This window comes from Petromyzon marinus, chromosome 27 (assembly GCF_048934315.1).
Source record: "Petromyzon marinus isolate PM22_M1 ecotype Great Lakes invasive population chromosome 27, UKy_Petmar_22M1.pri1.0, whole genome shotgun sequence".
Lineage (NCBI taxonomy): Eukaryota > Metazoa > Chordata > Hyperoartia > Petromyzontiformes > Petromyzontidae > Petromyzon > Petromyzon marinus.
In genome coordinates, this window is record NC_133693.1 from 7,332,955 (window position 1) to 7,345,355 (window position 12,401).

At 48.1% G+C, this 12,401-nt stretch overlaps 1 protein-coding gene across 2 annotated transcripts in view; it reads left to right on the forward strand.

Annotated features, from left to right (window-relative positions):
• The window catches only part of LOC116946580 (7-alpha-hydroxycholest-4-en-3-one 12-alpha-hydroxylase-like), a 28,506-nt gene extending 19,792 nt beyond the window's left edge, over positions 1 to 8,714 (forward strand). For both annotated transcript variants that reach the window (XM_032961632.2, XM_032961631.2), the window contains exons 4-11: positions 13 to 191; positions 2,555 to 2,731; positions 2,909 to 3,045; positions 3,585 to 3,766; positions 5,939 to 6,116; positions 6,560 to 6,747; positions 7,478 to 7,629; positions 7,860 to 8,714. In XM_032961632.2, coding sequence (XP_032817523.2) covers positions 13 to 191; positions 2,555 to 2,731; positions 2,909 to 3,045; positions 3,585 to 3,766; positions 5,939 to 6,116; positions 6,560 to 6,747; positions 7,478 to 7,629; positions 7,860 to 8,004 — 1,338 coding nt within the window. In that variant the 3' untranslated portion in view covers positions 8,005 to 8,714. The remainder of the gene's footprint in view (positions 1 to 12; positions 192 to 2,554; positions 2,732 to 2,908; positions 3,046 to 3,584; positions 3,767 to 5,938; positions 6,117 to 6,559; positions 6,748 to 7,477; positions 7,630 to 7,859) is intronic.
• The last annotated feature ends 3,687 nt before the right edge of the window (positions 8,715 to 12,401 follow it).

A 12,401-nucleotide genomic window follows, 5' to 3' on the forward strand; every position in this document is an offset into this window, starting at 1 on the left:
ATGCCACCGCAGGTGTGCTTGGGCGGAGAGTACATGACGTTCATACTGGACCCACACGATATGACGGCCGTGGCGCGCGAGGCACGCTCCACGCTCGACTTCACCGAGTTTGCGCGCAAGCTCGTTCTCAGCGTCTTCGGCGTTAACTTGAAGGCCGAATTCGCCAAGGCGACAGAAGCCCTCAATGTCAGGTGCGGCGCCTCAAGCAACAGCTCACACTACAACACACTCACGGTCTTGTATATGTGGGTGCAGTGGTAAGATAGTTTAAGATAGTGAGAAGGGCCTGGGTTTGATTCCCCACTCGGGTGTCTTTCTGTTGTCTCCCTGTTCTGAAGAGTGTGAGTATGTGAGTTTCTGTGTCGATTTTGTATGCTCTTCACTTGCCCTGCATGGGTTACCTCTGGGTTCTTCAGTTCCCGACCATGGTAAAAACTATAATTAAAAATACTATAACTGCTATGGGCCAGGACCCTCTTGAAAAAAAGTCTTGAGACTCATAAAATAGATTCAGATTATTCAAGTCCAATTACTTAGCAGTGCCAACTCGGCACTCTGGCCCCTGAGTTACCCGGCCACCTCCTAGGCAAATTAGTCGAAGAAACAATAAATACGCATTCACCCCCATTGTAGAAAGGTATTTGTATAACCTAATATACAGCGTGTTTTAAAACCATGGACCCGATTTCAAAGCAGTATATTTCACGATGCAACATGTTACAATTACACAAACAGTTACAAACGGTTTAGTGAGTTATAAAGTTTTACTAACCATTTTATAAATGCTCTATGTGCCCTCTACCTGCTGTACGGACAATATCAAGACAATAGTTGAATTCGTCCCAAATGCCTCTCAAAGTGTCTTCTTCCACTGAAGTCACCGCTGCCGTGATTTTGTTTTTGAGGCCATCCAGATTAGTCGCTAATGGTGGCACAAAAACACCACGGGTCTTTGACGTATCCCCACAAGAAAAAGTCGCAGGGTGTGGTGATGTCTGGGGATCTTGGGGGCCAAGAGTGTAGCACCAAGTCTTGGGGTCCCGTGCGACCTATCCAACGTTGAGGCAGTGTTGTCTTGCGAATGACTGAGGCTAGGGGCTGTTTGTGCGCTGGGAGAGGCATCTAGCGGTAGTCATTTTAAACTCTTATGCCCCGCCCTTTCAAGTGGTAAGCGTTTCATTCATGGGCGGTTCGTCTTTGCAGAGATATAGCGATTCAAATCGGGTCAATCTCTTTCAAACACCCTGTACATATGTTATGCATTACTTGTGTTGTTTTATCCAGGCCACCTCTCCCCCCCCCCCCCCCATTACCCCAGATAATCAAGAGTGTACTTCTTTCATATGGTAGGATGGAAAAGCAACAGTTTTGAAACGTAGTTGAATCCAAATTTTTTTCAAACAATCCAAGAAGGCAATAGATGCTGGACGGATCGCACCGACACCGCCAGGATGTTGCTTGGATGGCACATTCGTCGGTGATGCGTTTGAAGGTTTTGGACTTCACCACCGCTGCAGTTTGCCGATTCTTTGGTCTTCCGTTTGCGAAACGTGTACGCACATTACCCATGTTGCGTTGGAGCGCGGTTAAGCGTGTGCCATAGTGATCATGGGAGAAAGAAGCCACCCAGTACATCCACAGTCAGATCCTCAAGGAGGTTTTTGTTTCCTAACGCCCAACCTTACATTTATTACGTAAAAAAAACCTCTGCAAGCCAGACCCATTTGGGATATAGGCTTTGGAGGGGATTTCTGGCAATACATGTCCATACAATTAACATCGAACATGTAAAAAAAACATATTTAAAATAATAGAGAGACAACCATAGAATATGGGAATATATCGTCCAAGTGACCAATGCGTACACGCATGATCCTAGTGATCCCCAGCGGCGATGTGGAGAGTAAGGAAAGAGCAAACCACGAGAAGACTGCATTCACTGAATCTAACGCCCATTTTTAAATATGTGCATGCTTGTATTTACTGTTGTGTGTGTGGGTGGCGAAAACACCACAAGTTGACAGTTGGGAGCACAGGTGGTGCATCTGCCAGTCATCTGAGGCAGTCAACTCAATGCACCTGGGTGTGTCCCCTGACCTTCCAGCTAGCCTTCAACACTTCACCGTAGCCTCAAGGTGCACCTAGTCTGGCTCAAGCACCGTGGTGCTGTCACCACTACTTAGCGGTGATTGGCGGTTGTTGTCGTGCGCTTGTGTGTCCATGTGGGGAGCGGTTGCCATTCAAGGCCAACATCCATGACGAATATCTGAACCGTTTTGGGTCCTCCACTTGGTCGACTGAGCCATGAATAAGTACCTGGTGCGGTGTGTAAACATCGGCACAGGGGCGACAAAGACAGCCAGGTGTGGTGCCAGCCACGAAACCCCGTCGTGCACGTGACGGCCTTAAAAAAAAGTCCACAGTGGGGATCTTTATCTTTATAGGAATAGGTTTTACCCTTTTAACTGGCACAAAAACTGACACCTTTATTCAAGGCATCATGTTTGCTCCCGAGTTTATGTACGTGTGTTCGTGTGTGCGTGTCGCCTCACAGCCACCTGCAGGGTAAAGGGCTAGTGGGCCTGACGGACGCAATGATGCACCAGCTGAACCTGGTCATAGGGCCAGGTTCGTTTGACGAGGGAAATGGCCGCGGGGGGTGCGGAGGCCACAGGGACACCAAGTGGCACGAGTCCGGCCTCTTTCACTTCTGCTACGACATCGTGTTCAGGTGCGCCGCGCCAATCACCGCTTCACCTCTCTCGCCCCCTCTTGCCATTTTGCCCATTATTTTTATTGCAGTTTTTCAACATCATCATCGTCGTCGTAATCATCATTGGCATCATCATGACCATTACCATTGTCATCATCATCGGCAATGAGTAATGACTGCCCGTGCTGTGTGTAGAGCTGGCTACCTGGCTCTGTATGGCCAGGACTCTGGCGGGCCGGCCGTGCAGCTTATGTGCTCCCTGGAAGTATTCAAGGAGTTTCGCAAGTACGATCAGCTGTTCCCCGCCATCGCTACGTCCTCCCTCTGGCCCGGTATGACACAACCTTCATGATACTTCTCTTAAGTATCTTTTATAACTGCTCTGCCCGGAGAACACCCACGGCCACGAGTGGATCTTCGTCAGTGCCGGGGTGGTGCCACAGGCTTGTAGTGATTTGATGAATTGTCATGAATGTAACAATTCGACAAAAAAAATCGACCCTCTTTTTCCCGTGTCTGTTTTCTGCCATGCATGTTATGTTTCAATCTGTCTTGCATGGCCCATTCGCGTAACGAACTGCCCACCCACCCACTCACTGACCCACTTAGCAACTCGCCTACCCGCTCACTCACACGCTCACCCACCCGCGTTCACTCCGCTGCTTGTCTACTCAACTACCTACCCACCCGCTTACCCAAGCTCCCACCTGCTCATCTACACACTTACCTACCCACTGACTCACTGAACCACCCACTCACTTACCTGCTCAATCACCCTCTTGTACCCATGCTGACTTGTCCACTGGGTGCATGTTTTTTTTTTCTAACGCCCATCTCCCTCTGTCCCACCCCGCTTCTCCTCCCATCTCAGCCCAGAGGAAGGAAGCGGAGCGACTCCAGTCATGGTTCTGGAAGCTCATGGGGGAGACGCTGCTGCGTGCGCGTGAGCACCTGAGCCCCTGGCTCCTGAGCCATGACGAAAAGCTGATCGAGCTGCAGAGCGACAAAGAGACCCGCGATCGCACCTTGTTCATGATGCTCTGGGCCTCGCAGGTGAGACGCCTGAATCAGCTCTGAAACAGAATGAGTAACGACACCAACGGTAGATCATCGATTATTGGGCGGCTTTGGGTGGGCGGGGGGGGGGTGGAAGGGGTCGCCGGATTCTCAAAATGTGCTTCTTCTTGAGCCACTCCTTTGTTGCCTTGGCCGTGTGTTTTGGGTCATTGTCATGCTGGACTACCCATCCACAACCCATTTTCAATGCCCTGGCTGAGGGAAGAAAGTTCTCACCCAAGATTTGACGGTACATGGCCCCGTCCATCGTCCCTTTGATGCGGTGAAGTTGTCCTGTCCCCTGAGCAGAAAAACACCCCCAAAGCATAATGTTTCCACCTCCATGTTTGACGGTGGGGATGGTGTTCTTGGGGTCATAGGCAGCATTCCTCCTCCTCCAAACACGGCGAGTTGAGTTGATGCCAAAGAGCTCCATTTTGGTCTCATCTGACCACAAAACTTTCACCCAGTTGTCCTCTGAATCATTCAGATGTTCATTGGCAAACTTCAGACGGGCATGTATATGTGCTTTCTTGAGCAGGGGGACCTTGTGGGCGCTGCATGATTTCAGTCCTTCACGGCGTAGTGTGTTACCAATTGTTTTCTTGGTGACTATGGTCCCAGCTGCCATGAGATCATTGACACGATCCTCCCATGTAGTTCTGGGCTGATTCCTCACCGTTCTCATGATCATTGCAACTCCACGAGGTGAGATCTTGCATGGAGCCCCAGGCCGAGGGAGATTGACAGTTCTTTTGTGTTTCTTCCATTTGCGAATAATCACACCAACTGTTGTCACCTTCTCACCAAGCTGCTTGGCAATGGTCTTGTAGCCCATTCCAGCCTTGTGTAGGTCTACAATCTTGTCCCTGACATCCTTGGAGAGCTCTTTGGTCTTGGCCATGGTGGAGAATTTGGAATCTGATTGATTGATTGCTTCTGTGGACAGGTGTCTTTTATACAGGTAACAAGCTGAGATTAGGAGTAATCCCTTTAAGAGTGCTCCTAATCTCAGCTCGTTACCTGTATAAAAGATACCTGGGAGCCAAAAATATTTCTGATTGAGAGGGGGTTAAATACTTATTTCCCTCATTAAAATGCAAATCAATTTATAACATTTTTGACATACGTTTTTCTGGATTTTCTTGTTGTTATTCTGTCTCTCACTGTTCAAATAAACCTACCATTAAATTATAGACTGATCATTTCTTTGTCAGTGGGCAAACGTACAAAATCAGCAGGGGATAAAATACTTGTTTCCCTCACTGTAGCTACTTTTTTACTGTTGCGCGCACGGTGCCCATCGCCTGACTGGTACAGTCATTGGAGCGATTTTGCCGGATTGGCCCGAGACTGCCGGATAATGTTGGAAGCCGGATAATCAGTGGTCAACCGTATTTTGTTTTGACTATAATAATGAAACTTATTTTCCCAGAAAACCACACTTAGTCCAAAAACAGCAGGGACTTGTATGTTTACATATTGTGATGTATTCAACCAAATAATATTTATGCATGTGGGTGAAAACCAGAACCCCCAGAAAAAAACCCACGCATGCAAAGGGGCAACACTATATCCCATACAGATGGAATAGATGATATTAGTCGACACTTGCTGCGCCGTCTTCTGCTGCAAAAGCCCAGGTGTTGCACCTCGACACCCATGGGAATGGAGTTTCTCAAAATTTGTGTGATCAACCAACCCTTGCCTCCAGTGCTGGGTTACAGACTTGCACGACTACTGTCCGGCTATCATGCATTCTGCGCAACCTCTCACCCAGTGTATAAGAGGAATGGTGGGATGCCTATTATTTAATTGCCGCTTTTGTTAAATATTATACCAACATTTATTTTATACTTGACTGCAAGAATGTATATTCTTGGTTCTTTTGGTAAAGTCACCTAGAAGGGAAACAATAAAATAATAAAAATATAAAACAATACAATTATTGTTTCCCTTCTACGTGGTGACTTTACCAAAAGAACCAAGAATATGAATCCCTGCAGTCACGAAAGCTTTAGATAAAAATTCAAGAATGTAGTAAGGCAAGCCAGGCGATGACGCCCTCAATACGCGCAGGCACAGATGGATTTTGTTGAAATTCTGTGATCTTCCAACCTCGCCTCCTAAGTGCTCGATTACAGGCTTGAATGTCTTCCATGTGACCAGGGTAACACGGGCCCCGCGGCGTTCTGGACGCTGGCGTATCTGATGAGGCACGCGGACGCCATGGCTGCCGTGCGCACCGAGGTGCAGCAGCTGCTGGAGGCGACGGGGCAGAGCGACGGCGCGGAGACGCGAGAGATCTCGCTGACGCGCGACGCGCTCGTCAAGACGCCCGTGCTTGGTGTGTCCACTCACCCGCTTACTCACCTGCTCACCCACCAACTCAGTAACTTACCCACCCGCCTACTCTCTCATCCACTCCGCTCGCTTAGTCCCTTATTCACTTACCAGTTCACTCACTTACCCACTTGCTCCCTCACCCTATCACTGCCTTACACACCTGCCCACTCACTGTCTCACCTCGCTTGCATGCTCACCCACTCACTTGCTCCCTCATCCACCCACCCACCTGCTTAATTGTGAGGAGGTGGGTGGCCATCACCATGCCCGGCCACCTTTGTTTCTACAATGCTGTTGCTTACACACTGCACCAGGTCGATCTTAAGAAGGCCCAGGATCGGTTCAGATATTTGTGACCGAAGTCGGCCGCGAGTGGGAATCGAATAAGTTAATTGCAAATTGTACCAACCAATTATCTTCCCGCTGCCCCTCTCCCCCATGCAGACAGCGCCATTGAGGAGATGCTGCGCCTGCGCTCGGCTCCCATCCTCGTGCGTGCCGTCCAGCAGGACATGACGCTGCAGGTTCCAGGCGCCAGCGGGCCGGGCACCAAGCTCCGTGCCGGTGATCGCCTCGCCATGTTCCCTCACCTGAGCCCCCACATGGACCCCGAGGTCCACGCGGATCCCGAGGTGGGGGAGGCTGCTGTCCGTGCGTGTCTGTCGTAGAGGCCCAGGCAGATGCTCCGGTCTCTTACCACACGAAGAAAAAACACTCGTTAAGACGGAATGATCAAGATGGCCAATTTGGTAGCAGTACAGCGAGTAATCATCGTAACAATATTTTCGTAATGCTGCGTCTTGTCCGGTTATGTTAAAGCGTGTTTGGCATGTGAGAGGAAACCAGCACACCTGGAGGAAACCAGAATACTTAGAGAAAACCCACCATGCATATGGGGGGTTAACGCTAACAATTCTACACAGATTTGTTTTAGAATCCAATTCTGTATTGCAATCTCATGGCTACGTACCTTGTGGCCGAAAGCCTACAACATCAGAATCCATAAAATACAACTAGACATATCAGTACTAAAAGGCTCAATCCTGCTTAGCTTATTAGATTTTATGGGTACATTCATTGCGATTTAATCGTAGAAAAGTCGATTGCTGATCTATCTCAATCGTGAATTTGTTAAATGTGGTATAAAACGCACCTTCATGGGTTTTCTTAAGACTTATCCCACGCAAAAACACTGAAACATGTATTTACTAAACCATTCCAAGTAGGATCGTGAAAGTCTTCAGAACCTGATTAGGCCATCCTCTATTTCCACTCAGCCTGAAATGGGTGAGGATCCCATGGCAACCGCCTTGCAGCTCACCTGCCCATCTGTAACGCGTTGTCTCATTCCGCCAATGGCAGGAGTTTAAGTTCGATCGCTTCCTGAACGAGGACGGCTCCAAGAAGACGGACTTCTTCAAGTCTGGGCGCAAGCTCCGGTATCCCACAATGCCCTGGGGTGCCGGTGTGTCCATCTGTCCTGGGAGATTCTTCGCTACCAACGAGATCAAACAGTGAGTTCCCCTTTTGTGATGAGGGCCGGATTAACGCAGGGTCTTGAGGGGCTGCAGCCTGGGCCAAATTTTGTGTTACCCCTACAATATCTAACTTTAAGTGGGGGGGTCGTCGTGTATGTGCGCATGCGTCAATGTGCGTGCGTGTTTCAATGTGTGTACGTCAATGTGCCTGCGTTAATGTGCGTGCGTCAACGTGCGCGCGTGCGTGTGTGCGTGTCTCTGCTCAGGTTCATTGTGCTGATGCTGATCCACTACGACGTCGAGTTGTCCGACCCCACCACTAAAGTGCCAGACATCAACGTGTCGCGATTCGGATTTGGCGTCATGCACCCAACACACGAAATTTCCTTCCGTTACCGCCCGCGCTTCTGAACAGCGGTCGACACTACCCTCCTTGCCTGGTCTCTAACCCTGCCCTGCTGCTCCTTCTCCCTCTCCTGTGAAGATGCTGTTTGTATCTCAGACATCTCTCAAATTTGACGAGAATGACTGTTTCAGTCGCTTGAAACTGTTCATCCCTCTTTGATTGTTCAACCTGTTTGCTTAAATTCTTGTCCATTCTACCACCTGTCAATCTGTCAGTACATCTGTCAGTCCATCTGTCAATTATCTGTTGGTTCGTTTATTCATCTCTGTATAGATATCTGCCCACCTGTATATGCTTGTTTCTGTGCTGCATGACTGTATCTCCACCTGTTTGTCTAACTGTCTGTCTTTCGGCACCCCCTTTGTGTCCATCTACAGAGTTGTTTATGTCCCTGTTCATATGTCTGCCCACCTGTGTATTTATTCATATATACATCCTTTCATCAGTCTGTCATGATCATACATCATCCCGACTGCTTTAGTTGAATTCAATGACGTAAGAACTGGATGCTCCAACCCACATAGGATTCCAACTTTATCTGAATTCATGCCTTATATGGTAAATACGTCTTTGGCATGGAAAATGAAGTGTTGTTTATTCAATTAAAAGTTGTTTGAAAAAAATACATCGGCTGGATGAATACATTACAGTGTACGCATCCTGCAAACAACATTCCCTATTCCCGAAGAGAATAAAATGTATCTTGTAGAATAAATTTACTAGTGTTATGTTTAATTTTTAAATCGCGTCTTCGTTCATGCACATTGCATCTCACAATCGCTGAGGAACCACAGACAAACTGGAAGGCAGCAGCCAGGTGGGGAGCCGGCGCTTTCAACAATCGCCCAAGCTCTGCAGTCCTCTATATATTAACATGTTTTCAACTAATGAATGTGTACAGTATGCAGCACCCAGAGAAAGCCGACGTGTGCGAGGGAGCAACGCTCTATCCCATACAAAAGAGACATATAAGTCTGCACTGTGCTGTACCACCTTCTGGCAAGCCAAGGCATCGTACGTCAATGCCCGTGGGAAGTGAGTTTCACGATAATTGTGTGATCCACGATCCCTTTCCTCCACAGTGCCAGATTATAGCTGTGCCCAACCACTACTACAGATGCATAGAATACATTTTCAGTCAAAGTAAGCTGCACGTGACATTACATCCGATCACTGACGCATGATGCGGCTGGACTAAAAACTACACATAAATTACCACAGCACCAAATGCCAGAGTAACCATTCCGTTTACATTTTATATATTGTTTATTTAAAAGCTGAGCTTTTTCAGTTTCCCAGCTTATTCGAGTTATTTCATCGTGGAGACCCAGCGACAGTGCATCTTTGCATTCCGCACGGTATTTTTAAAGCATGAGGAGGGACTATGTGAAACACGCACTCCTATCTAATCTCTTCTTCATCTGCCACGTGGGCTGGGTGACCTTGGAAAGAGTCACGGCCACACAACAACAGACTGCGCGATGAACGTTCAAGGTTTTACAAGAGGTAATATCAGAGTGAAGGTTGGGGACAGGGTGCACAGAGGGAAGTTAGAGGGGTAGGTGGGTGGCATGAGGATGCAATGTAGATATTTGGTTGAAGTTGACCTTCATTTGACAAACAATAATCATGGACTTATTTGCTCGGATGAGCGTGCAGTTTTCGGTTTGATACAGTATATAACCTGTATTCATCCAGTACAGAACCCTCATTGTATCTGACATAGAACTCTCATCTCATCTAATACAGAACCATAATTTTACGTCACTTGTCTCATCCAATGCAAGAACCCTAATCTAATGCAGAGTCCATGTCTCATTCAATATGTAGTGACTGACTCAGAGACATGAAGAGTAGGAGGCACTCTGTTTATTAATAGCCTTAACAGTTCACACAAACTACAGCTCCCAATCAAGACAGCTGGCAGACTGCCTGACTGATGAAGACAGCGACGAAGACTCCAGCAGCACGACGGGATCCAACTCCAAATGACAGCCATGAGCTCCCGCTCAGGGCCCCCTTTTATCCTCCCAGCGTAGCCTCGCTCTGTCCCGCTCACGCCCCATTTCTAGAACCTACTAGCGGGTTCCTGAGCTTCCCTGACGTGCCCCTTCTGTAACCTTTCCCCTACATCCCTCTCTCTGGTCTATCACGTGACCTGCTGTCAGTCAGGCTGCTGTAACTGCAGATCCCCTTCCCTGCCAGCAACAAGCGCTATTCTGCCAAGTGACCGATTCTATATCACTACATCACCCCCCCCCCCCAGTAAAAAAAGAAAACCAGCCATCCCGGCAGACCTCCATCCTCCGCGTAGTGGAAACAAGAACAATTAAAAAACCCAACAGGGATAATTATCAACTACCGACGAAAACCCATAGTAATGAACCCGGACCCCAGGGATTGAACAATATCCAACGACCGTCAGCGTGCCGCAGCCCGCAAGCATCGTGAAGGATCCCAGGTCAACCAGCAGTTCTCTGCCCGGCTCGCGTCTGCGGCCACGCGGCAGACGGCGTCGGAACTAATTTGGTCAAAAACAAGAAGGGGCGGGCTATTGAAATCGAACAGTTGTGGAACGGGTCCTCATCGCCGGGCCCCCAGGCGGGACAAGAATGGGCTTCCTGGGGACATCCGGGACGATATGTAAATGGACTAACGGGCGCGCCCCCTCCCGAGAAGAAGACAAAGGTGAAGAAGGAGATGACGGCGCATTTCATCATCCCAATACGTCCAGTGCATAAAAATGAGGAAATAAACAAAACTAGGAGAAACAGCCAACAACTCTGGGAGTAAAGACCAGCTAGTTAAAAATATGTTATTTGTTTCCGATTCCAAAAAATAGTTTTTTTATACAAACTTTTTTTATATATATGTACAAACTATTTTATTGTAGAATGTATTAATAGTGGATTAATACAGCACGAAGAGTTTAAGAAGTGATACAAATGATACTATATACAAAAACAATAAAAAGGAACCTTATTATAGCTGCTCACCCCGAACTATAAATGTTCTTCTGATCGTGTATTGTCTTTGTACTGTTCGCTATTTGGCGTTCTCTCGTCTGACACTGGTGAGACTAGGCCCTCAATAAGGCTCTCTCTCGTGTAGGCCAATCAGTTTCAAAGACAATTCATATGTAGTGTAGTGAGTTCTGGAGACGTCAGAGACTGATTTTGGAGGCAAGACTTTTATTCACAATACTTCGGCAATACAGCCCCGGCTCACTGAGGGCAATGGCGCTTCTATACACAATGCCTGGGGAGGTATTTCCTCCGGCTAACGTGCCCTAACACTGGACCACTCCTCTGACACTCAGCAATACAACCCCAGCTCACTCAGGGCAACGGCCCTTCTATACACACTGCCTGGGGAGGTACTGCCTCCGGGCTATCGTGCCCTAACACAGGATCACTTATCTGGGTCCTCCGGCTACGGGTGCCTAGGGGAGGCTACTCTAACCAGACCTAGCCAGGGTGCGGGTTCCAACCGCTGCCCGCTTGGACCCGGCCCTCACAAGGACATCAGGCCATGGGTTCCAGGGTCTCACCACTGAGCCACACAGAGTCCCGGCCCTTACATGGGCAGCGGGGCTAGAGGTCCCAGGGTTCTATCTAGCTGGACTTCTTGCTTCTGTCTTGGACTGGCTCCGAACCCTTCCAGGGGTCCGGCTTTTATTCCCAGCACCGGTGCGTCAGCCCTGGCTTCGCCTACCTTCTAGAGAGTTCCAGTGGGGGCTCCGGAGGATCCCAGGACACCCCGCAACCCCCTCCTACTGGGAGGGATCCTGGGGGATCCTAGAACACCCCACAACCCCCTCCTGCTCTGGGGCAAGGGATATTGCGACTGCCCCTGCTGGACTGTGTCTGCCCCTACAGGTAAGTGCACATAGCCCATTTACGTCGCTACACATATTATCAGAGCATGTTTGTTTACATGTTCACCACAAGTACGTGTGGTTAAAGTGAACTTGATTCCTTGTAAAAGCTTTCTATTTGGTGTTTTAACATCTTAACACCTCTTTTTTGCCAGAAAGGGTAAAAGATGCTTGTTATTTTTTCAGAAACAGAATAAACATAAAACGAGAGTTCTGAATATTTTGGGGTACCTGAATGTTATTTCGATTATTTTGCTGCTATACATGTCCACGTGATAAGCCACTTCGTTGAGATATCATTTGTGGCCAGGTCACTTCTGAAAAAGAAGCTAATAGCTTATTGGGCTTTACTTGGTGAGATAAAAAATATATATTTGTGTAACGAGATGACGTCCCCAACACGGCTTGTAGAAGGTGTCTTTATTTATTTATTAATACTTTGGGGACAGGGTCACAAAATAACATAAACGCTATACTCTTTGGTTCTATTGGGTAAAGTCACTAGAACCAAAGAGTATGGATCCT